Source organism: Bombus pascuorum, chromosome 10 (assembly GCF_905332965.1).
Source record: "Bombus pascuorum chromosome 10, iyBomPasc1.1, whole genome shotgun sequence".
In the NCBI taxonomy this organism is placed as follows: Eukaryota; Metazoa; Arthropoda; class Insecta; order Hymenoptera; family Apidae; genus Bombus; species Bombus pascuorum.
In genome coordinates, this window is record NC_083497.1 from 10983888 (window position 1) to 11008224 (window position 24337).

Sequence of the window (24337 nt, forward strand, 5' to 3'; positions counted from 1 at the left end):
TTATATAAGACATACGGTGAATTCATCACGTGAACATCATGAGGGAACTTCAGTCGAGGTTACTATAGATAATTTTCTGGGCAGCTGCTGCGACCGTTGAGACGCGTGCCCCAATCGTAACAGCTGCTCCAACACAAACGCGTATCGCTCACTAACACGCTCTTTATCTTTCACTCTTCATGCACCAAATACACTGTTAGCTCATACGTACTACCGAGCGTCATGTTAACGGCCGAAAAGTCATTTCAAGGAATAGGGAGGAAACCGACGTGTTAAAATTCCGACTGTAAATTCGACGAGCCTGGGCGCAAGTTTTTGGAGAAATTACGTGCGCGGAGACTTTAACGCCGGGTAAATGCGCGACTACGCGGATCATCGATTATCTATTATGTAATAACGTTTAGTTTTTGCAAGAAGTTATTGCTTTCATGCTCCAACGAATGGAATTGGTTCTTTCAAAGTAGTTAGGGTAAAAATGCTTGGGAGAATGTGCTAGAACACGAGGATAATGTTCGTCCTATATTATAAATCGAGGACAGGAAAAGTAGCGATAATACGACACCCACTTTTTTTTCTAATCATGTGCCTCGTCGTTAATATAGTTTCGTTTTAATAAATGGCAAGAAAGTGAATATACCATAGTCCAGATGATATTCATACATGACAGGTGTATTTTCTTGAGAATCGAATCGAACGCGTTTCTTTTCACCTCTATTAAGCGGTATTTCGTTGTTATTCTCTGAGGAATTGCGATCAGTTTGCAGGAAAGCGTAGCGGATTTTCCGCTCGAATGATTTATCAATGACGGAAGAATTCTGTTCCGGAAGATCGAGAAAGTGAACTTTTCCCCTTTCTTGCGATGAGTACCAGGTTTACATATTTCTCGTCCGTGTTTTATATATAATTTTTTCCACCGACCGAAATAAATAGTCATCTTTCGCGTTTAAAAGAAATTCTTTCGTTCAAACATGTATGTTTCGTAAGAAAATATCTGATAGGTCCGGTGACTCTTTACGTTCGAGGCGGCCATCAGCATGCACATAGAATTCGGCGGATCGCAATAATCCTAAGGAACTGTCATAAAACGAGGCTTTTTTATTTACCGTTAGGACCGTTAGATGGTATAAAACACCTTCGAGTTAAGAGGTTCCTTATGGCTATTGCTCCATCAGATAAAATTTGGGGAAACATGGATTATCGCATGTTTCCCGAGATTCCATTCGCACGCGAGCTGTGGTGGAGCGATCACCGCCGAGTAAGAGTTTTCCTTTGCAACAGCATCGTCACTGTTACGGAAAAATGTTTATCTTTATATCTTATGAGTTCTATTCAAATTAAAACTTTTATTTTCCACGACTTTCATAATGTGAGAACGTTTTCTGAAAAAGTTCCACGACCCATGTTTCAAATAGAATCTATTAAAAAGATCCACAATTCTTTCGGTTCCTGACTCTTTCTCAATTTTCCGGTTGTTAAATTATCGATATGCACTGTACATATACGAAAATTCTCTTCCCTGCTTACTTTCTTCTTTTTCTTAAGGAATATCATGTTTGTAATTTCATTTTCAAACAAGTTTATCGTATTTGGAAAAATTATGCATTTACCTAAAGGTTAAACGTGCAACGAACATTATCAATGCATGAGTCAGTACAAGGCATTAAAAATGTCCGCGAGGATATCTTTAGAAATTGATTTGGAAAACAGACGTACACACGTGCCTAGTTATTCACGGGACACGTTTCGGCACGTGTCATTTTTGTTCCTCTTTTGTCGCTCTTTTCGAATACGCTATGAATCATCGAACCTTTCCCCGTTGCCACTTTGATGTTCACCCATCGAAGCGGTATATATTATGAAACTGCTCAATTGTTTGTAGAAGGTTGAAGAATAAAGTACAAAACGTATCTGAAATATTTTAAAGATACTCTGCCGTCAGATCGTAATGATCTCTGTTGACCTTTCTGTTAGTCGCTCTGATAAAACAGCGCGATCAAATTAATTAATCCCTGTTGTTGGGAATTGTCTTCGCATGAAACGCTGTAAACTAACGTCGATGGAAAATTTCTTCATAGGCCAAATCCTTTTTTCGAGGTAACACGTGCGTAACGAAATTACTTTTAGATTATTCTAAAAACGCTCGTGCACTATCGATGATATCGTCAATTGTTTTTATAATACTTTACAAAGTAACATTATCGTAGGATTTATTTTTATGTGTTTTATAATATTGTCAATATTTTTTAATTTGGTTTATTGACGATATTAACATTGTTGCAAGATATTAAGATATATTTTATAAAATACTGTTTCGTCCAGAGACTCTTTGCCTAGCCCGAAATCTGTCTCTCGGTCGAGGCAGCCACTCGCCACGTCAATATATTTAATTGGACCGTAATAACCATAAGGAACTATCTTAAAATTAAGCATTTCGATTTGACCGTTAAGACCGTTAAGCGGTATAAAACGCCTTCGAATCAAAATGAAACCTTATGGTTATTGCTCCATCAGGTGAAATGTGGGGAAACATGAGTTTTCCCATGATTCCCAGGATTTTCATCTGCAAACAACCGATGGTGGGGCGACCAACACCCAGCAATAGTTTTCCTCTGCATCGTCACCGGAATTCACTGGTCCATCGACTTTAGAACAGTCAACATCTTTTTATCGGATTTCCACCCTTCAATCATTCACCTACTTGACTTATACCCTACGTACCAGCGTAACTATCTTCTCTACAAAGTTGTTGGAAATATATACTATCTTTGAACTGTTAATCGAGCATTATACTCATTAAACTACCTCTATTATCCTAATCGAAATAGGGGATCGATCAATTTCGTAGCGTCGATTGTAAAATCGTAACGGGAATTTACGACTCCCGTTGACGCGCTTCCTTGAGATCACGACTCTCCGTGAACGGTCGACAAAACCAATACTATTTCGATAATTTGATATCGTTATCGTTTTAAATACTAAGTTTAACGAAGCATTATTAAGAAAAGACCATTCGCAAAAAATGTTAAAGCGACTGGGATCATTGTCAAATTGGATTGATCAATATTATTAATAGCGTGCGGGCCTATTGAGCTTGGGAGAAAAGGTCGGCTGCCAAGCCCGTGTATTTCTATGGTGAAGAGTAAAGGTTAGCGTAAGTCCTTCATGTAGATTCCAGGATGTACTTACTCTCACCGAGTTGTCTGTAAAATATAAAATGACGAGGTATTTGATCCTGAGCCTTGACACTATTTAACATACAACTTTTTATATAAAGAAACAAGATATGACAGATGCATTTTTTGTCTGCAAGCGTGACATCGTTTTACGAGCGTGGAAAGTGGTGTGAAGAAGGCTTAAAACAACGCGAAGGTTCATCTATCCGTCGTTCTCTGTTGTCCCTTTCACTGCAAACCGACCGCGTGGGAGGTCCGTTCAGGATCTCATAGTAATTTTAACACGAACTAGTCTTCGTTCGTAGCTCAGTCTCTACAGAGGTGTCTTTCGCGGACAATCATCTGCTCTCGTGAATTCTGCCCTCAACTTTTCAAATCGACACACTCTTATAATTAAATGTTGGACTTACACGCGTTCAAGTAAAATTCGTAAAGTGAAGGAAATGCGTGTTTCGTTAACATTTAGTGAGACGTTAAGCGAAAAGAGCAGCTATTCGATTGGAAATAATCGTCTGAAAAGTACCAGTCGCTGTCTTGCCTTCCGATCATGTTAATTACGTTAATTACTCCATTCATCGCGTGGACGAATGGTCTCAATTAACCGACAAACAACCGGTCGAAAGAAGTCAACGAGAAGGCTAAGCTAAGTTCGAAGAACGATCAAGACAACGATTTTATTGATCGCTCGTGATCGGCGACAGAGTAGACAGTTCTCGTGGATGGAAACTGGATCAGTGATTTCCCATGAGATCGAAAATCCAGAGCGGCTGGCACAAAGAGGCAAGAAATCGGTGAAAACGGTGTCTGAGAAAAGCCGAGCCAGAGAACGCCGATACGCGCGTGCAACGAGATAATTGCATCGCTTCATAGTCAACTGCTATTGCGTAATGTTCGCATTACCACCATAGACGTATGAGAAAAAAAGAAGTTGTAGCAACGACGACGCGTCAGGTTGTTAAACCTATTTACCGTTTCGCGTTCACGCTTATTGGATACAGTCGCGGTTCTGTGGCTCTTCTTTCTCCCTCAGTTTTCGTCCTCGTTCCATTGTTCGAAACGAATTGCACAAGCGTATTCGCGGTGTTCGTCGACAGCCAGGAAGAAATTCACGCGACGCCGCGACGAAGATTTCAATGAAATTCAAGCGTTTAGCATAATTGACCGGCTGCTTGCTTCTACCCGTACGGAAATCGTCGTCGATTTCGACCGAATTAACGTTTCAGCAATTCTGAGTTGCAGTCATCCAACGAACACGATTGCGAGTTAAGATAGCGAAACGAGCAGCAATCTTCGCTATGAACGTTCGTCTGAGTCGTGTGCCGTCTTTCAGAGCTTTGCCTTCCAAACACCATTGATATCTCTTTCGTGTCTTCGTAACAGTTGGTATACATATTTCGTTCACGGTCAAGTGCCTTTGATTCCGAAACAGCAGGAAGTACAAAGCAATTTCCGTTCGAGGTATTCAGGTTAATATCGTAGTACGTATTCACGTCTGGGAAATACAGTGTCAACGGCCATGGGTCGCCATGGCAGATACAACCGAATTTTCACTAACCCTATCGAAAAGCTCTGTGTGATAACCTTTCTAACGTGAATAGTCTCAGTCCTGGTTTGTAACAAAAAATCGTTTACATAAAATTCGCCGAGCGAACAATGATGGAGAACGTGTATGTGATAAAGGTGAAAACGAAGCCAGCTTTGTCTTCTCTGTACCCATCCGAACGACGTTATTCGGCATCGACCGTGGGAGGTTTGTCCTTCGTGCATTTTGGTCTGGGCGCACTTTCCCTTCTGCTAGGCAGCTTGGCCTTATCTCTTCAAGGTCCAATATTATCGGTTGCGTGTTTGGTTCCTTTCGTGACCGGTCTACTCGCCTGGAGAAGATGGTACATCGATAGGAACATCGCTATCTTCTTTTACGGAAGTCTGTTCGCCTTGATGGCAGCGATTCTCTGCTTCATCGCCACAGTGTTCGACATCGCGGCCGCCGCGGAAAGTAGAAGCTCTTTGTGGTCGCTGGAACGAATTCTCGAGCAGCCGCGAGATCATTCTGATCTGAAGAACGATATTCTGTTAAACGAGACGATGTCACTCAGCGAAGACAATTTCAATCTCAGTAGAATCTATGATCAATCTCCAAAGATTCGTCTCTACTCTCCCATGCCTGGCATTGTATTTGATAACATGTCCAACATATCTGGCTACATCTTGAGAACTTCGACGATTGATCCTGAGGAAGGTGAGACCGAAAGTCCTAGTAGATCGTTCACCAACAGTGATTCTAAGGACGAAGAGAATTCGCAAGATTCGGATAACGTTACCGGAGAATCCTTGGAAACGATCAAGAGCAGAATGATGTCATTCTTGTACAGAGACCATCACCAGTCCTCGCATACTAAGATCTTACTCACAGTTAACGTGTTGGTGGCGTCTCTCCTCGAAGCATTTTGGTCTGCACTGAGCGCTAGAATAGCGTTGCGAGGGATGATGAATCGGTTGCCAGAAAGCAGCTACGTGAATGGAACAGCTGGAGATAAAAAATTGGACGAAACAGCAGCGAGTAAGAGGAAACCAGCTCCAAAACCGGACATTTTGGATCACGATCGAAGATTGTCTGAAAGTTTGCAAAATTTAACAACGTTACACAGCCTGAGGAATTCGGGACCAAGGTTACCACTGCCAGAGTCCAGCAGGGAATTCAGGGAAAGAGTAGAAAGATTTCTGGCGAATCAGGCAGCGCATCGCGTCGTCGAGGGATCCTGTTCTTAAAATGAAAACAACAGAGACAATTAAATTGCGAATTACGATATTTAATACCGATAGCAATTTTGAATATCGATATTCCTTGTAATATAATAGTTTACGCGTAATCTTCGATCTCAGAACGTATGCAAGTACAATGACTCACGCAAGTATTTCAAGTTCAGTATTATTAGTAGTATGTTTTTTTTTTTTGTTTATTTTATTTTGGTTTTTACAATTTGTCCCGAAGGAAATTTGGTAAAGTGTTATATCTCATTGGTAAATAAAAAAATAAAATAAAATAAATATAGCATGTGGGTGGCTACCCCCAGCGGGGTGCCAACTTCGTGTTTTCTAAGTTATATTTTTTATGAATTAGTAGTATGTGGATAAAAATTGACGATGGTCGGAGGTAACAGGAGCAAAATTTTGCTGTCGATAATGTTTGCTAGTAACCAAATAATTTTTAATCATTTATAACAAATAACCTGACAGATTCGAAAATCTGCGATGAACAATGTTTTGTAAGAAACGAATAATATTAGTCTGCTTGTTATGCGTGTTGGTTGATGTTAATTAATATTTTTAATATTTTTGAAATTGACAGAAATATAGATTTTATCCGAAGATCAAATGGAAGGATATTTTCGACGTGGAATTGACTGACAGCGTATTGAATTTAAAAATTGTTCTTTCACGAGTGACAGGAAATGAGTTTTTCATCTATGATCTTCATGTTCATGGAAGGTTTCTATAAGTGAGCCATTGTATCTTTGCATTCATACGATTACTACAATAGATTAGTAGTATGACCTGTTTGATATCACAATTTTAATGATTATCACGCGCTATATATCCAGCTGATGCAATAAAGTTTCACGCAACGACTACTGCCAATTTTCTTCATTGACGGTTTCGTTAATTAGTTAAACTCCATAGATACGGATTGTTAAATGCGAAGTTCGTAACGATTGCGACACAGCACGGATGATTCAAACGCTCGAGTGGCTACGGTTAAAGAACGGTAGCCATTTATAGCGTGTTTTCATTCTGAAAGATCGTATCGGGCAAGACGCGAACCTAGAAAACGCTTTAATTGCGATTTATTAACTTCAATCGCCACGTTCCTTTACCTCTGCTAATTAAATGATTCAGCTTACAGCATCAAACAATTCTGAACTCAGCTAGATAGAATCTCGAGAATATGGACACGCTTTTCAAGAAGATTGCATTGTTCTCGAATTATGTGGAACGTTCTAATGGAAACTTTGTAAATTTTATTATTTCTGGTAATTGATGTACGCTAGCGACAAAGAGTATAAAAATACATGCTTAGTTCTGACAGGATGTGTAGCTTAATTGCAAAATTATGGATAAACTTCGAAAAACCAACATCTAATCTTTGCTTATTAATTTACCATTAATTGTACGCACTTTGTTAAAGTTTATATGCTGCTACCACAGATCTATGAAAGTGTCCGACTACTTAACGGGTAGGTGCAAGTGTAGATGCAAGAAAATGATAAACGAATCCTTCTTCCGTGACAGATTTTCTCCGATATGATTCAGAATCGAGATAATTCTCGTGCGTGTTGCACTAATCAAGATATTCTATTTCTAATCTCGTGTTCATTCATTGTCGTGGTCGGTTGAACTTGAATATATCTAAGTATATACAAATACTGGTAAGCTGTATAGATTCGTTTCTATTCCGTCGAACGATCAATCTAGATTATGTGAAATTAATGTTACGTACAATGATCTGGGCTCTCGTGTGTGCGCGCTGCACACGTTATTGCGAAAGTTCAACGATCGTGCTGTCTGTTGCGAAATCTCATAATCTGATATTAGCCAACGCGCACGGAGCGCGGGAGTTCACTAAGAAAATTGCTGACAATAGCGGTGCTCGTTATAGATCCCGCATTCCTCGTTAAATGCTTACCTGGGCGTGTTTCAGTGACATATCGGTTGCGATAAAATCATTGACCTGGGGACAGTCAGTGTCGTGTTCGTATCCGTTTCTTTCATCGATGGACCAACCGATGAAATCAGCAACCAAAAATAACAGTTATTTCCAAAGTCTGTATGGCACGTTCGTTCCTGGCAAAGCCACGTTTCACGAAATGCTACATATTGTGTCAATCGTTTCCTTTTAAAGCGTAACTTACGAAAATACTAAAATTATCTTAGGATTTAAATTAGTTGACTATGAATTTGTAGGACTTTCCAAAAACTCAATCGATTTTCATTGATTCTCAGTTGGTTTTTATTAGTTTACTCAAGTTAATGGAAAAAAGAGCAGCCATCCTTTTCTATAGCTTTTTAAACGTAGCTTTTTAGGTACAGGTTATGATGCTTGAACGAAGCTTGACGAAAGGCGAAAGAACGTTTTGCATATTAATTTCTAATTGTTTTCGTTCTTTCGTTTCATTGCTCGAATATAATTCATCGAGCGACACGTGGTTTCTTTACAAAACAAAGCTTTATTCTTAATCATTGTTAGTTACATCGTTCGACAATGTATCGGACTTGCTACGTATCGCTCTTAAGGTACACTTTATCGAGTAAACAACGTTAAACTACTCCCCTAAGCTGGCCTTGTCTCTTTCGTTCTCGAATGTCGATTATAAAATATGCATCTGTTTTTATGTGCTATCTAACGAACGGCTGTTAACGGCGATAGACTTTATTTCTAATTTGTTCTACTTTATTCACTCATTGTCAGTAAGATCAATCTTCTTTACTATATCGTTCTTGGTCCACTAGGATTGTATGTTCGAAAGCGAATGCGGCCCTATAACGTAAAAAGCTCGACGAAGCTAACACAGACCACGAACACGGTTGCTCGTTTATTCGTATACTACGACACGTGATAAATATCTTCCTTAAAAGAATCGTAAAATTCCGAGTGTATATATAGATTCGTAAAACTCAGACTTCGTGCAAAATTATGGACGTGCGAAAACATCTTCTCTTATCCTTATATGGTTTTGAGAATGGAATTGAACGTTCGAATGGCAGTGATCGAGAATTCATGGTGAGCTTAACGTGCCCAATTTTGAACTTATTATCGAATGGTAAACATTTTTGCGACAATCAACGTCTAAGTGCGAAATCGAGCTAACGTCTAGCGAGATATTGGCAAGAGTAAAGCACACGTTTGTACATGGACGTTTCTAACGAATCGCCAAAGTAAAAGTCTCCGTCGAGGGGTAAATTTTACAAAACAGAACTTTCGAAAATGTATCCCTTTCTTTTCGTTCATATTTTCACCTTCTCTAGAGACCTTTTCTTTGGCATATTATCTATGAGACTAATCTCTTCTCCCTTTTTATTCCTCTCTCTCTCTCTCTCTCTCTTTTTCTCTATATATATATACGATCATTCCCAACATACATTAGCGATTAATATTACGAACAACATGGGCGACATCGTTTAATTAATAAAAATACATCGTTACGTAGAATTTCTCACATATAGCGTACTCTGACGTAGAGTTTACTCTTTGTGATCCTTCTTCAGACTTGTAATAGCGCGTGGAACGCTGGAAAAGGCGTAATCCGACGCGGACATTTCTCATTCACTTACGCTCTAACGATTAAGGTTTACTTATACTATCGTACCACAAATCACATCACTTAGGTTCTATTACGAATATGGTAATCATAGATTTGCACTCGTATCACCATCTTTGTATTCTACAATTTCCTATCTAGTTCACACGGAATAGTTCGTAGATCGAGTCCTGAACTCGCAAGATCTCCATGGTAAATACGAAACAACGGACTACGGGGATGGCCACGGTTCTCTCAGCGATTCTTTCTCCTACGTATCAAAGCATCAAGTTGTACTGAATCGAGGTTCCGGTCTTTGCTCTCCCCTTACATCGTTTACCACTTAATATAATACTACTGTTTCTCGACAACTATCTCGTTATTGGTCTAACGATAAACGCGATCACACGTTAACCGGTCTAACGTTGTCGTCGGACTGTTGTTGTTCGCCACTTTGCCAACCCGAGTCCAACGTCGTCGAATCACTCAAGCAACACTGAGGTGTTTCTTCTTCCTGACTGCTTCTGTAATCCCTGTAATCCCTTCCCCTTTCAGTCTCCTCCTCCCTGAAGTATCCAGAAGTCGCTGGACCTTCTTGAAGCTGCTCGTCGTCCTTCGACGTGTAGTAAGAGTATCGGCCTTGTTGAATGACCTCGTATTGCGCATCAGGCGCTAGAAAAGGTCCTCTGGCGCTTCTGGGCTCGTCACTGTTCGCGTAATTGTCGGATGGTATGTCACCACCGTCCGATGGCAGTGGCAGAGGCATTCTGGATCTCTTTGACAGCTGTCGTTTACCTAGACGAGCTGCCAAGTAATCCACGCCCTCTGAATGCTCCGTACCTATGAAAATCGGGGTGAATGATCAGTGGCAATGAGTGGCGAGCTATCTTAGTTCCCTTCCAATTGTTCAATCTTCAGAGTGTCGTTATATACCTTCTTTCTCTACGGCCAAATCGTAGAAACTACTCTCAGGCCCGCAACACGAGGACACATCACCGAAGTACAGTTCACTTTCCGACTGTTTTGGTCCAGGATTTGCTTCCTGCTGGAACGCATTGTTCTCTACGCCCTTCAGAGGCTTCCTGGTTCGTCTGCCTTTCATAGTGCCCTCGTTTCCTCCCTCTGGATCGGTGCTGTTCGAGATTTCTTCGGCGTTTTCGTAGTTATCCGATGGCCGTTTCGCAGATCGTGATCTGTGATCTGTGAAAATGGTGATTTTATATCAGATCTGTACTCGTGAAAGTAAAACCATGGAAGTTAAAATAACGGTTTTTACAACGAAGTAGAAATAAAACGGCGAAACAATTTAATTTTCCTCGCGGATTAAACAAAAGCTTCATTCTCATTATCGATACAGTAATATAAACGTTCGCTCAATTCTCCGTTACTCAGCCACACAAATTCATACTCCTACGATTATCGAACGTATTTCTTTCTTCAAACTTCAATCTTTAATAAACATTTAATTGCTCACCTTCGTTGTTCTCGAAGTTCTCTATCCGTTTGGCAATTCTGGGCCTTTGTTCCGCTACTTGTGGTCGCCTAGCTGGGCTGTTAGGGTCGCTATAAGGTGGCGGAGGACCCCATAACGGTACTGGAGTCTCTAAAACACTGTAAGAAGCCGTACTAGGAGTGTACGGACCGTTCTGCGTGTTTAATACAGAGTAAGGACCACTCGATTGAGAATTAAGAACGCTATAGGGGCCATTCGTATTTTCCACGTTGGCCTCGGTTTGTCTGGTCTGAGTGTGAAAGCCATAATTCGAGTCTGGACTCGGAGCTGGCCCTCTGGATCTGGACCAAGGTAGCCGCCATCTTCTGCAAGGTAAAAAAAGCGACCTTTGTATCTACCGCGACAATTAACATCCTATCTACTTCATTATCTTATCGCGAAAGAAAGAAAATATTTCAAGCACACCGAACGTATTTTCTACGCGCTGGAATTTCTTTTCCCATAAAGCTGGATATTTCGTAGAAAATGTTACAATGGCCGGCGGATTAATTAGAAGGCACGATCGGAATTTTTCGTTGTTAATTTGGCCGAAAGCAAACTTCAAAGAACGGCTCGTCGTTCGTCATAATTTATTTCTGAAACGGAGGAATCCCTCCTCTAAATGTCAGAAGAACAGAATGGAATCCCGGCTTAATTAATGCCATACATTAGCGGATTACCAGAATACAATGTATCCTGGGAGCCTGGAGGGAGCGTTGCCTCGTTTACGGGTTTATTGCACTCTGCTTCCGATATTCGTGACATTCGTGAATGAAATCTATTGAATATGTATCATTACGCTCGCAGGCAAATGCACCGTGCGCATTTGAATCGCATCAATAATTTCTCAATAAAGCTCATCGGCCACGGTATTGAATTCGTAACGATTCCGTAACAGTCCTCGTCACGTGTGCTATTATTATGTGTAGTTTTACGAAGGCAATTTAAACGTCGTTAATTCACTCAACAGTGTCGTCCGATGGTTCGACATCGAGTCAATAAAACGCGTTACGTTTTCAAGGTTAAATCGATTAATATTTCGAATATAATTTCATAACAAATATTGGTACATTGTAGCTTTACAATGTACGCTTGTGTTCGTAACAATTCACTCGTCTCGTACCAAGCGTGACGCTTATCCAAAGTACGAGAATATCAAAGAATCAATTACTCGATCAGAATTTTATATTCGCGCAAGATTTGCGACCCAATATATATTGCATATATATGCAATATATAAACACAAGAATTACAATGATAAGTAAACGTATAATAATTATGTATCGTTGTTTCGACAGTTTTCTAATATAGACCCTATCTAATATAAATTTAAAGTGGAACAGATATGCTTTAAAATTGGAAATACCTTATAAAACCACTGTTATTAATGACACGCGAAAGCTTTAAATACACCGAAATATGATCTTCAGAATTATATAGTACTTCGACTCTCCGGATTTGATTATACTCCTGACTTTCTCAGAATTCGATTTTTCGAGTGTACAAACCTGGATGGCGCCAAATCGGGATTCGGCGTGTAGAGATTTCCGGGTGTCTGCGCCCACCAAGGACTAGCACCGCCGCAATCGTTGCAACATCCGCAGGAACCAGTCGTCGGTCCCACGGTGCCTCCTTGGCCGTACAGAGATCTGCATCTCAGTTCCAACTGCTCCCAGTACATTTTCTTCTTCTCGTGACTTAGCAACTGATACACCAGCATGCACGAGAATATGCAAGCTAAGATTCCAGCGACCGAAACTCCAAACAGAGCCCTGAGACAGGCGTGTAGAGCGCCGTGAACCGCTTCGCAGTGGGGAGTGCCTTCGAAGAGAACTCCAGGATCTCCTTCTGGCGCCCCGTAACACGTGCACGACCTGTCGTGATAATTATCGAATAGAAACTATCGATTCCGCCGCTGTGTAAAAATAGACGAACATACTTACCTCGCTTTCACGGTATAAACGCATTTTCGAAGACCTTGCAACCGGGACATGTGTATCACCGTCGTCGTTACGGTGACCAACACGCATACCAACGCACATACCACTCCAACAGATCCACAGACTTTCATCTACAAAATATTAGCGTTTTAAGGAAGGGATTATATAGGTGAGACGATATTATTTTGATTAGGCCATCCCATAATTAACGTAGTTTACGATTGGGTTAAGTTCGAAGCAATGGGATTTGTGGCTATCAGATATTCATATGATTCTTATCTGCGTAAATTAATCTATCACAAGGATCTTATTCGTAAATAGGAGTAAATTCCAAGATGTCTTCAAAGAACAATGTTATAAGATCATCGTCTCTTTCTGCCTTGCAATCTATAAAGTTGATCGTGTGCGAAATTAAAAGAGCAGATCTAATAGAAAAATGTAAAAAATGATATAAAATGGGGGAAAATTTATTTACAGCAATAGGTAATTTTTGATCTGTATATACGATATACGAAAACCAACGACCGTATTAACTGGTCATTGATAACGGTCCGATAGAATTTTCATCGCGTGCTTACCAAAAGTCCGTATCTGTGCTTCCGTCTGGCGAGTAGCATCGTGAATAGACCCATTAGAATTAACTGGAAATTAATACGAAATGCAGGTGATCATTTGCAGTAGTTTAAATACCTTGTGTCTTCATTGTTTCCGTACGCGGTCTCGTTAAAGGGAGATCGGTTGATAGACTCCGATCTTTGCCTCTTACCATTATGCCAGGAATGTAAGATGGTACAGTCTCAAAGAGAGCTAAACTGGCCGTGTGGGCTGAAAGGACCGCGTGTACCGCCAAAAAGAGACTACCGACCGCAGCGCTCAACCCACCACAAAGGCAACAAAGGACAACGTACTTCTTGCAGCAACCACCTTCCCCCGTGTGGCCTGTAAAATTAAAATCGGTCACTGCACTGATAGTATGGAAGCGATAGGCGAGGAATTAAAAGGGGAAAGGAGTATTCGGTAAAAGGGGACCGGAGTGGTATGCTTCGAAAATCCTCAATGAAACGCTTCGAATATTTTCGTCTTTGAAAAAGAAAAAAGAAAAAAAAACGAGAGAGCGTTAAGACGACGGTCAGAATATTTCACGTCGAATCTTTCCGCCACGATCGCTTCAAAGGATGCCTCTAAGAAACACGTAATAGCTGGAAGGATATCTTTCGGTGGCCAAGCGGAATCTTTTGTACGACTATCGACCCTTTTCAGTCAGAAGGTCCTGCAAGACTTATTCCCATCGCGCGTTGGCTCCTTCTTTCACGGGATAATGATTGTCCTTGCGTGAGAACCCAACAACGGGAGCTTTGATCCGAGTACAATAGGAAACGTGCCTTGAGCGAAATTCTGCGAATCTTGTTAGTCAATGATTACCCCTTAGATCACCTTAATTCTCTTCCTCTTTTAGCTGTATGGATATTTTAGAAAAAGAAATTATTGATTGTTCGACGATGATTATGTTCATTTCTTTCGAGCGTTAATGCGTTAATGTACCGAGCAATAGTGCGAATAACTAAGTATTGTGATAAAATACAGCCTACAAAATTGTCTTCACACGCCGCGACGCATCGCACAAATGCTATTTTTTACGATATGTAGCCGAGGTATTTCATTCTCGATCAGCCGGGCTCAACTTTTGTTGTCGAAACTCTCAATTGAGCCGACCACGCTGTATTGGAAATTCCTTCAATGAATGTTGAGCGTTGGGAGCGTCGACGCTACGTCGCTTCAGAGACAATAGCGGAATCTTTCTCTTTCTTTCTTTCTCTCTCAAAAGAGAATCGACAGAGCTGAACTTTTTAATCAGGTTTCCCATTAACAAAGGAGGGTACTGTGCCCTTCTGTAGCGGGGATCCGGAGGACAAGTGAAGAGATCATCTTCTGTAATTAAAAATCTAATTATTTTTCTGCCAACGAGTAAAATCTATGAAGATCACGCGGCTCTGGCGCCAAATAAAAAGTCCTCTCAACCAGAGACTGTTATTCTCACAGTTCCACTCGATTCCCGAGAATACAGCAGTTCTGCTATAACGAAGTGGTCAACGCAATCATTCTCGTGTTTTGACATACCTGGCCATTGTGGAACTTCAACAAATAGACTCCAAAAGCAAAAAACGAATTAGAATACCTTTTCCCCCTAGGAATCTGCTTCCCTTTAGCTTTGTCAAAGAAGGTTTACCGAAATCTCGTTCCCAATGACTCGTAAATCGTTTTTCTCGAAACGAATGTGCGCAACCTTGCTTCATGCTTGTTGTACTCTCTATTGAAACTATCACGGAAAACCGTTTTACCAGATTCCTCCGAATACCTGCTACATCTCGTGAATACCAGCCAAGGTTTAGGATTGAATTGTTAAAATGTACCTTTGCTACCTGGACTGTTAGAGTTACGATCTGGTGAATCGTAGGTTTCGGAGTAAGCGGAGCGAGACTGGTATTTAAATGCCAGCATTCAACCACAATGTGTTTCAAGGGTAAAAGGAAATGGCTGGTTCCCCGATTTTCCTCGAAACGCTCTTTGAACAGACGAGCTTTTCTGTGGATAAAATACTCCCAGTTCAAACCACGCAATCTTTCCAAGCTTGCTCTCTAGCTGAATTCTTGATTATATTAGAAATTCTAAAACTACTTAATCTACGATGTATTGAATTTTAAAGCTTTTTATCGAGTCAGCTCTTATAGAAAATCAAACGTGTTTTATTAAGAAGCCTGTCGATATCTATTTATACGGCAACCTTTTGTTATCCACGTGACCTTCCACGAGGCTATGCAACATATCTTCCCGTCGGTAAAAATAGAACATGGATGCTAGAAAATGCACATTCCCTATTCGGAAATGTAGCAGGCTTCGGTGCGTTTAAAATTTATATCGCATGGAAATAATTTAGAAATATTTAATAGACGACATTGGGAATTCGAAATTAATCGCGTATTTTGATTCTTACAAACATCGTTTCTTTAGCTTTGTAATCAATTAAGTCGTTAAATTAACTTTGCGACGTGTTATGTGCTCGTGATATAAATTGGTATAACGAATTACTTACAACAATAAATATTGTAATATAATAAAATATAATAAATGAATAGTATATCTTTGAAATATGTAAGAAGCACGTTTCTTCTACCAAAAAGAAACGAATGTTTGAATGGATTACTTTAATGACTCATTGTACCAAAGGTAGCTTAATGGAGCAGCTAATATCAGATTATGCGGGCACGTAGATCGGTGGTACAGACTGGGGTTGGAGGGCCGATTGATAAATTAACAAGAAGGGTTAATCGGCATACCGCAGGGGTGAGGGTAATGCGATCTCGGGAAGTGTGCGTGGTTTGTCAGATGTGGCAAGTGGGAATGCGAGTGTGCCGCCATTGTGAATGGATAACCCTGGTTATCCATCTCCATTTCCATTCCAAGTCGGCACCGGACTATCTGCAGCACTGGATATCCATCCATTTTCTTCTTTACAACTTGCACTTCAAAGGAAAAGTTTCTTGAATGTTTTCGTCACTCTTTTGTCTCTCCAAACCAACATGTGTCAGACACAGTATTCTTAGTCATCGAATATCCAACGTTATTAAATATTTATAGAACTATTACACGGTTATTTCTTCGATGTATTTAGAGTTTAAATCACAAAGAAGAAAAATTGTACCAACTTGCGTTAAGAAGAAATTACAACGCACACTACCTCCCTCGATAGTTTATGAATCACGTTCGCGCATCACACGAGTTTCTCCACGAGGGGATGTTTTTCTCAAGGTCAATTCTTCATCGTGCACTTTCTCATTAATCGGTCCACCTTCGCGTATGACGATCACCAATGTCAATTATTTTTATATCCGTGGGGTCGACATTCGACCTATTCTTGCGGGAGATTGTTGAAGGTATTTTGGACAACACATCGTATATCGATGCTAGTATATTTCTAGTTATTCCTTGCTCTTTACACTCTCGGCTGAATACTTGGAAACGAATGCGAGAGCACAACAACTCGAGAGGCACTCCACGAGATCTCTGTTGGCCTGCACGTTGGCCGAGGTGTCCCACAGGTGGTGGTGGTGATTTCGGAACGAAGCTGAGGCTTAGGATTCCTTCGAAGGAACATCCAAGATAACATTCCTTGCGCGGCCATTCACCAGCCAGCTTGGGTTGACAGCAGAAAGGGCAAAAGTATCCTGTTGTTCGAATCACAGCATTCTTCGTCACGATGCTTCTGTTCTCGGTTGCTGCGAGCATCGACTGGTCGATATACCGTGACGATTCGAGCGACTCGACGCGGTCGAGGGTCGAAATTCCACGGGGGTTGCTCCTCGAAGCAAGTAGAATCGGTCAACGATGCGTTCCGGTGTCGATAACGCGTGGCCGCTATTGATAAAGGGGACAGCAACGATGGTAGATGCGGTCTTGCTCGTCATTCTGCTGATACTGCAGATATTCTGACGATCGTCAGGCGAGATGACTAAGGGTGGAGCTACGGGCTACCATCCCCGTGTACGTCTAATTTCAACCGAGTTTCAGGAAATACTGTCCAACTGCGTGACATGCTCGCTTTAAGCGGAAATCAAACGGGGATGGGAAGAGTGTTTCGAACACAGGCGATATTGTATATCCGCCATTCAAATTGGCAAGCCAACGTGGAAGAGATATTGATTCGGTGTTGCGAGAGATACAGCGTTCGAATATTGTTTCAAGTGTTTCGCTTTATATTCGCTACTTATGTATCACGGTATAATTGAGGAGCTTTTTGGAAAAAGGCTTCATCAGTCGATGCGTTAAATCGACTAACTCGCTTTCGAAGTTTTACTTCTAGCTTTTTAATATCAATTACGTTCGGATTAATAATTATCGTGGCTCTTGCAGAACTTTGCCATTACTATATTTACGAAATGAAGAAAAATTTCGTAGCAAGTCAACTATTTCATTAGAAAATACACACGGCACCTATATATATCTGTCACAGACTTACAAGTTAATTGAATTTAAATGACTCGGCGAAAAATGATCCGAGTAACGAGAAGAAGGACAGGAAAGTCGAGAGGATATTTCCAATTAATTAGAGGAGGGTTCCCAAGTTGCGTGAATTCAAATAATCTGATCAAGGTTATTAGACATTTTTCCGTCAGAAAGCTCGTCAATTTATTACAGCGCTTTGAAAGAATACACTTTCGAATGATTATAGTTGTTATCAAGATAAAATAAAGGAAATGCTTACATTGATTGACGGACGTAGTTTCGTATCGTCTAGTTGGCCTAGGGGGTGGCCGCGGAGGAAGCGCTGGAGGTTGATGCGTTCTTGATGTCACTTCAACACCTCCGTCGCTTTCACCCTCCTGCCCTCTCTTGTTCCCACCGGTTTGCACCACGTGACATTGGCATTTACTTTTCGACGGAGCCGAAACCTTAAATTCAAAGGGCAAAAATGATTTTGCGAATGACACAAAACTGTAATTACAAAGTGCATGCAACAAAATTGCTTGTCACTAGTAAATGATTAAATTATATTTATCATACTGTTGTCACGCCAGTAAATTGCGTAATGAAACGTTATAGAAGTCATGCGAGTAACAGTTTTGCATCAATGACTAAACGCGATAATGATTAATGATCGTTGTCGTCTACAGACGTAGTTAGATTTTGGTAAAATATATTAAATAGTTAAAAAATTTGAAATCACTGAAAATTGAATTTTCTACATTCAGATTGCACCTAATTGTGTCTAAAATATAGTAATTAAACCGAAACCGAAGAATTCTGTTTAGATTCTGTGTCTCTAATTACGTTCATATAAAAATTTGAGTTTGCACAAATACGCGCATAATAATAACTATTTCCCTTAAATTAAATTCTAATTTCCAAATCTAAATTTGACAAGAATACCTGTATCGAGTCGACTCCGATAAGAGACGTATTTTTGGTATCGTTATTCTGCGCGTGCTGATGTCCATGAGCATGCATGTGCGCGTGATGATGTCCATGATGCTCCAGGCTCGACGGAGCTCTGTCTCTTTGCCTGGTATCAGGATGGCTGGAATGCAACGAATGCACTTGTTGTAAATGGTGATGATGATCGTGGACGTGATCTAGGCGACTGTGTGTTCTCGTATTGGCGTTCGACGAAGAAGACTCGCAGGATATGCCAGAGCTGACGTGATGATGATTTACGCTCGAATGTCCGGTCAAACTTCCCGACGAACTACCGTGATGATGGCTAGCTAATGGCGTAGTCGAGAGACTGCTATTCGCATTGACCACGTGTCGATGAACGGCGGGCGAGCCGCCATGATTTAACATGCTCGAATTCGACGAAGCGCCGCTCATTGCACTGGAAGTGCCGTGGTGATCACTGGAGAAACCTGAGTTTGAAGGGTAGTGACTGGTCAAGCCGGTGCTACCACCGAGACGATGATGACTCGTCGGTGAGTTTCTGTGTACCATCGTAGTAGATGTTGGTATTGGATTCGAATGGTGATGAGTATTCGGATTTCCGGCTGCAGCTTGGTTTCCATGATTTGCATTGGGGCTACTTAAAGGACCAGAGTTTCCGTGAACGTGGCTGGTTAAGCTTGGCGCCAGATTTGCATGATGGTGCGCTGCTATTCCTTGCGGACCATGCGGATGATGCACGGTTGCCGGACCGTGATGATGGGTCACGTTCGTTGCCTTGGTGTTCCCGTGATGATGATGAGTGTGTTGTCGCTGGTGCTGCTGAAATCCCATCAATCCATCTGCAACGTCCAAATTCGTAGTGCTTCGGAAATTGTCGGCGTGCTTGTGCACGTGAGCGTGGGTATCACCGTGGAAGTGTCCGTGGACGTTACGTTCCGGCGACGTCGGCTCGTGATGGTGTTGATAAGGATTCAGAACCTGCTGAATATTCTTCAGCTTATCTTTGCCCGAAGCGGCTGCTTTCTGCGATAACCCTGTGTGATCCTCGAGCTGCTTGTCCAGATCTTTCGCGGACGTCTCGAGCAACGCCGAGCTAGACTCCAACAAAGGACTAGGGCTAGAAGTTAGGCTGTGTTGGTTGTCCTGTAAGTTGCCGGATTCCTGAACTCTTCGTGCAGCCTCGAACGCCAAGTTTCGAGAGAGATCCAAGTTCCTTGGACTGCAGGAAAGATTGTGACCGTGTCTCGATAGAATCGCGCTTTGACCTTCCATCGATCTCGTATTCGGCGATAAGCCGGCCTGATGCTCCAAAATATCGACATTCCTCGTATTCTCTAAATTGATCTGTTGGCTTTCTTGATGAGATAGCGGACTTTCGAGTCTTCTTATTGGTTCGAAAGCACTCTGAAGTGCCTCTAAACCCCTAGGGAGTTCTTGGTTGTTAGAAATTCTTGTACTTCCCACGCTCCTCTCCGCCCTGTCCCTCTGCGTTCTCATGGAATCCATGCTACTCATTGCGGAGCATTGGCAAGAGTGTTGCGGACTTTCCGGAACGTCCAGGTCGGTAGTTAATTGCGGTTGGGACATTGTAATACCTGAAAATACGATCGTAGTTGCATGAACCGATCCGTACCAACGGACTATTAATTATCGTTGAAAATTCGAGTGGTGAAACGACGGCGTAATGGGCTTTCATCGATTAATCGTCTATCGAAGGATCTGAGAATTAGAGAGATACGCCGTGGCACGTTCGTTTTCGCGATCGCGATCGATCACGAACCGTTCGCGGATCAGTCGCATTTCTCACATCTCGTCGGCAGCCGATTCGTTTCCATACAGCCGCCTCCGTTCAACTTGATAAATCGTCTTGGATTACAAAACAGCGGAAGTGTTCACGATCGCGAAATAAAAGCATTTTCTTCTCTGAAAATATCCACAGCCCGCGGTTACCGAATTACGAATTTCAATACTTTTCGCTCTTTTCATTTAAAAGTATTGGGGTTAAGTTGGGGTATTTTTCCAACAACCTAACAAACAAGTAAAATTTCTGTACGTGGTTCTAATTCTATGATCAAGTATCGTACAGTAGCTACAATGTCATGGAATCGATCGAAAAAGAGAGTCAAGAGGTTCGCGACTTGTTGATTATCTGTGAGAAGATGGCAATCAGTTAAGAAACTAACGAATCTTCCAATTACGACGTAACGCGGTATCCGAGTAATGGAACGATGCTAACTGCGGATATCGCATCCGTTCCGGACACGGAAATGCGGAAAACTTTCGCAGCCTATTAGCGCCTTCCGTCGTTAAAACTTCTCGAATAGCTTTCAAGGAACTTATATAAATATCTCGGTGAATATTAGACGATTCTTCTCGAGTTGCGAAGAGTGGCTTTCAATGGTCCGGTATTGTACTTATTCGAAAGAATTCTACACAACAATTCGTTCCATATTACCTTGTTAAGAAATTGTTACGAGTTCCGATAATAACTACCATCGACAACTATCGCTGTATTCTTCTCATGGTGTCAATTAACGATTTCGTGTATGTACAACTTGTATTCGAAAGAAGAGTTACATGTCGCATGGCATACAGGTTCTATGGGGGAAGTGTATGTAAGGATCACCGTCGCCATTATTACGATAGATAAATTTAACATCGTGTCAGCATAAAGCATCGTAATTTAAGTAGACCCATATACCTATACTATATCCTATGAATATTTATACATGTAAAATTGTTTCAAACGTATCAAATACTATATTTCAAATGAAATTCTTGATACGACGATGACATTTCGTGTCTTTTATAGAAGAACAATTTTAAAATCCAATATTTTGTCAGTCAGTTTCACGTCAAAACTGTCTTCTTGTCTGATTTTATGTTTCTGTCGTTTTCTTGAATATTTAAAAAAACGATAGGAATATCGATCGAGGAGTTCGAGCAAGACCGGATGAAAAGTATTTTTAAAGGGCAAGTCGCGAGACAGATAAGTGAGAATAAGTGTATTATGAAAAAATATCAACCTTCCGATGGAATTGCATAAAGTATCCAAATACTTATGAACGGTGGCGTGCACGAATGTTGAAAATCGGATCTTACATCGATGACATGTTATTAAAAATTCAACACGAAATCATCCTATTATTAGTCTCCTTATAAACCATTATCGGTGACAGTAAGCAGATCGACTTGTGTCTACTTTAAAGGAAAATCTGCTTAGGCTAATGGTCCCTTGCGCTTCACCTGCAAAATCGATCACATCGGTCGCTACCTTAAAGCATATTTGGTATCGAGCATCTAGTTGCAGGTAACCAGCTCGAAGTAGTTCTCGTAAGTCCAACCGGTGGACTCTTGGCCACTTACATTCCTCGTATCTCGTTATACGAGCGCAAAGGCTCTGAAGGCCATGGTCAAGTTCGATGCCGATGGCGTTGCTCGGACGCGGTTAAGTTTTTCTGTTGTTCGACGATCTCTCGATCGAACGAAGAATGGGAATACTTCGCGGCACGTGGATTTAATTTCGTTCAAGCAGAAAACCAACGATCCCCTCCTCCTCCTCACGAGTTGCCCGCTGTTCCAGACGATTCTCACGGAATGCCTGACTCGTCAAAAAAGTTCCTCGCGGTGTTTATATGTAAAATGTCCTGACGCTCGTGTAACTAAGGAGGTTATGGTGCTCGATTGATAGGCGGCCAAGTGGCTGAAAATTGCTTTCTATTCGCCGAAAGAGAAAAGCAACAGAAAGGCAAAAATATAATTTCGATTCGGAGAGATAGAAGATCGCTGATGAAATCTACAACGGCCTTTATCTAAAGGTTAGAAGCTGCTAATTTCTAACATTCAGATAAGTTATCTGCTTTGCTCCTTTTGCTACGAATACCGGTTTCACCGTCACGTATAAATGGAACGCTTGTGTCAACAGCTTCGACTTCGTCACGAAATTTTCCGATATCGACACTTGCACCGTCGTAAAGTTTAAATGACTTGTCCAACGTTACAGACGCAAGTTATTCTTTCAAGAAGAAAAAAATCTCGAACGAATCATGCGAATACCTTCCACTTTCGATAAATTTTTTCGATGTTCAGATTCCCTGGCCGTTTCGTTTACACGGGAAAGCTCGAGCAAATTGCGAATCCAGTATCCATCGCGTACTCGTACCAAAAGAAAGAGATAGTTGCGGCTCACCTGCGCGATCGAATATTCAAGTGCTCCCGTCTGCCGGATCCTCTCAATCACTGTCTCCCGGTGACGCTCCTTCCGCATGCCCGACGATCGGAGCACGGATCTGTACACGAGGCAGAAATCTATTTTCGAAACGAACTCTCTGTTCCTTGGTCTTCCCACTGGAATACCGCGCTACGTAAGTAGGCGTGCGCATTTTTGAAACGTTGAAGCACGCCTGGCGCCAAAAACGACCACCGTATACCGTAGACCCCGGTGCACAGTACCACGAAACCTTTATCACATGCACGTTCCTCTTCTGGCTGGTGTCGGCGAAACAGTATTCTCGTTAATTCGATTCCGAGAGACGGTTCGCATCGCGTCGCGTCTCGTGTAGCATCGCAACGGCACACAGCACAGCACGGCACGGCACGGCTCGGCACGATCACACGACGGTCCCACGGGGACGGGTGAAAACGAGCGACGAGGCTCTATGGAAGAAAGGAAGCAACGGTGGATAGGAACGGAGCGCAATATCGTGAGAGACTGTTCTTGCCTTCCACCTTCACTGGCAGCCGTTCTGCCTTGGAATGTGCCTTTGCCCCCTCTAACCCCTCTCCGCTCCTACACCCGGCGCAGAGCTCGAATGAGGGGCCCTCAGGGCCCCGACTCTTACACCGCAGCCCCCGCTCTCTCTCTTTCTCTCACACACACACACTCTTTCTCTCTCTCGCTCCCGCCATTCGAAGCTCGACCGTCGATTTCGTTCTGAGGCCGCAAGTGTCAGGCCCACCCACTCTCCTTCGGGGCCTCGATGGGACTCGCTGGATAGGGTAGATCGTTTGGCGTTGTTAAACGCCAGGCTCAGGCCCGACATTAAATTCGCCAACATTCTTCAAGTATCGTTTGTTTTGTCCGCTTCAAGTTTGTTCATGTCCATCGGCATAGTAGTGGCTGTTGTATACATTTTTTACGCTGTATAGGAAAATATCGAGCAAAATCTAGGAGATATTTCTAGTCCAGGTATTGCGGATTGTATTTAGACAGAAGATAGAGTTTGGTTAGGTCGTACGAGAGATTAGATACTGTCCGAGGTACTTAGGTAGGAGAGCACTGTTAGCTCACGATTCATAAGCGTTTAAAGTACAAAGGTATAATTTTCAGGCAGGGTACAGCGAAACGATTCTCGTGGGCTTCGAGTTTGTTCTTTCTGGCCTATTAACACAATTACTCCCAGCAATGGAGTAATTGTAGATAATCGCTGCAATCCTGATTATCCTTTAAATTTAGTTACAAAAATTCCTGTTCGAGTACCGAAGAATGTAGATATTATCCGG

The 24337-nt window shown here is 41.8% G+C and overlaps 2 protein-coding genes across 2 annotated transcripts; one reads left to right on the forward strand and one right to left on the reverse strand.

Moving 5' to 3' along the window:
• Nucleotides 1-3805: 3805 nt before the first annotated feature.
• On the forward strand, nt 3806-6805 carry LOC132911465 (uncharacterized). The gene is made up of 2 exons (XM_060968108.1): nt 3806-6099; nt 6295-6805. The coding sequence occupies exon 1, from the start codon at nt 4827-4829 to the stop codon at nt 5940-5942; it is 1116 nt and encodes a 371-aa protein (XP_060824091.1). The 5' UTR covers nt 3806-4826; the 3' UTR covers nt 5943-6099; nt 6295-6805.
• Nucleotides 6806-8378: 1573 nt separating this feature from the next.
• LOC132911451 (uncharacterized) lies at nt 8379-23503 on the reverse strand. Its single transcript, XM_060968067.1, has 10 exons — nt 23025-23503; nt 18827-20430; nt 18162-18348; nt 13668-13840; nt 13480-13542; nt 12905-13032; nt 12470-12835; nt 10944-11287; nt 10403-10669; nt 8379-10309 (listed from the first exon to the last, which is right to left on the reverse strand). The coding sequence occupies exons 2-10, from the start codon at nt 20420-20422 to the stop codon at nt 9873-9875; spliced, it is 3561 nt and encodes a 1186-aa protein (XP_060824050.1). The 5' UTR covers nt 20423-20430; nt 23025-23503; the 3' UTR covers nt 8379-9872.
• Between the last annotated feature and the right edge of the window lie 834 nt (nt 23504-24337).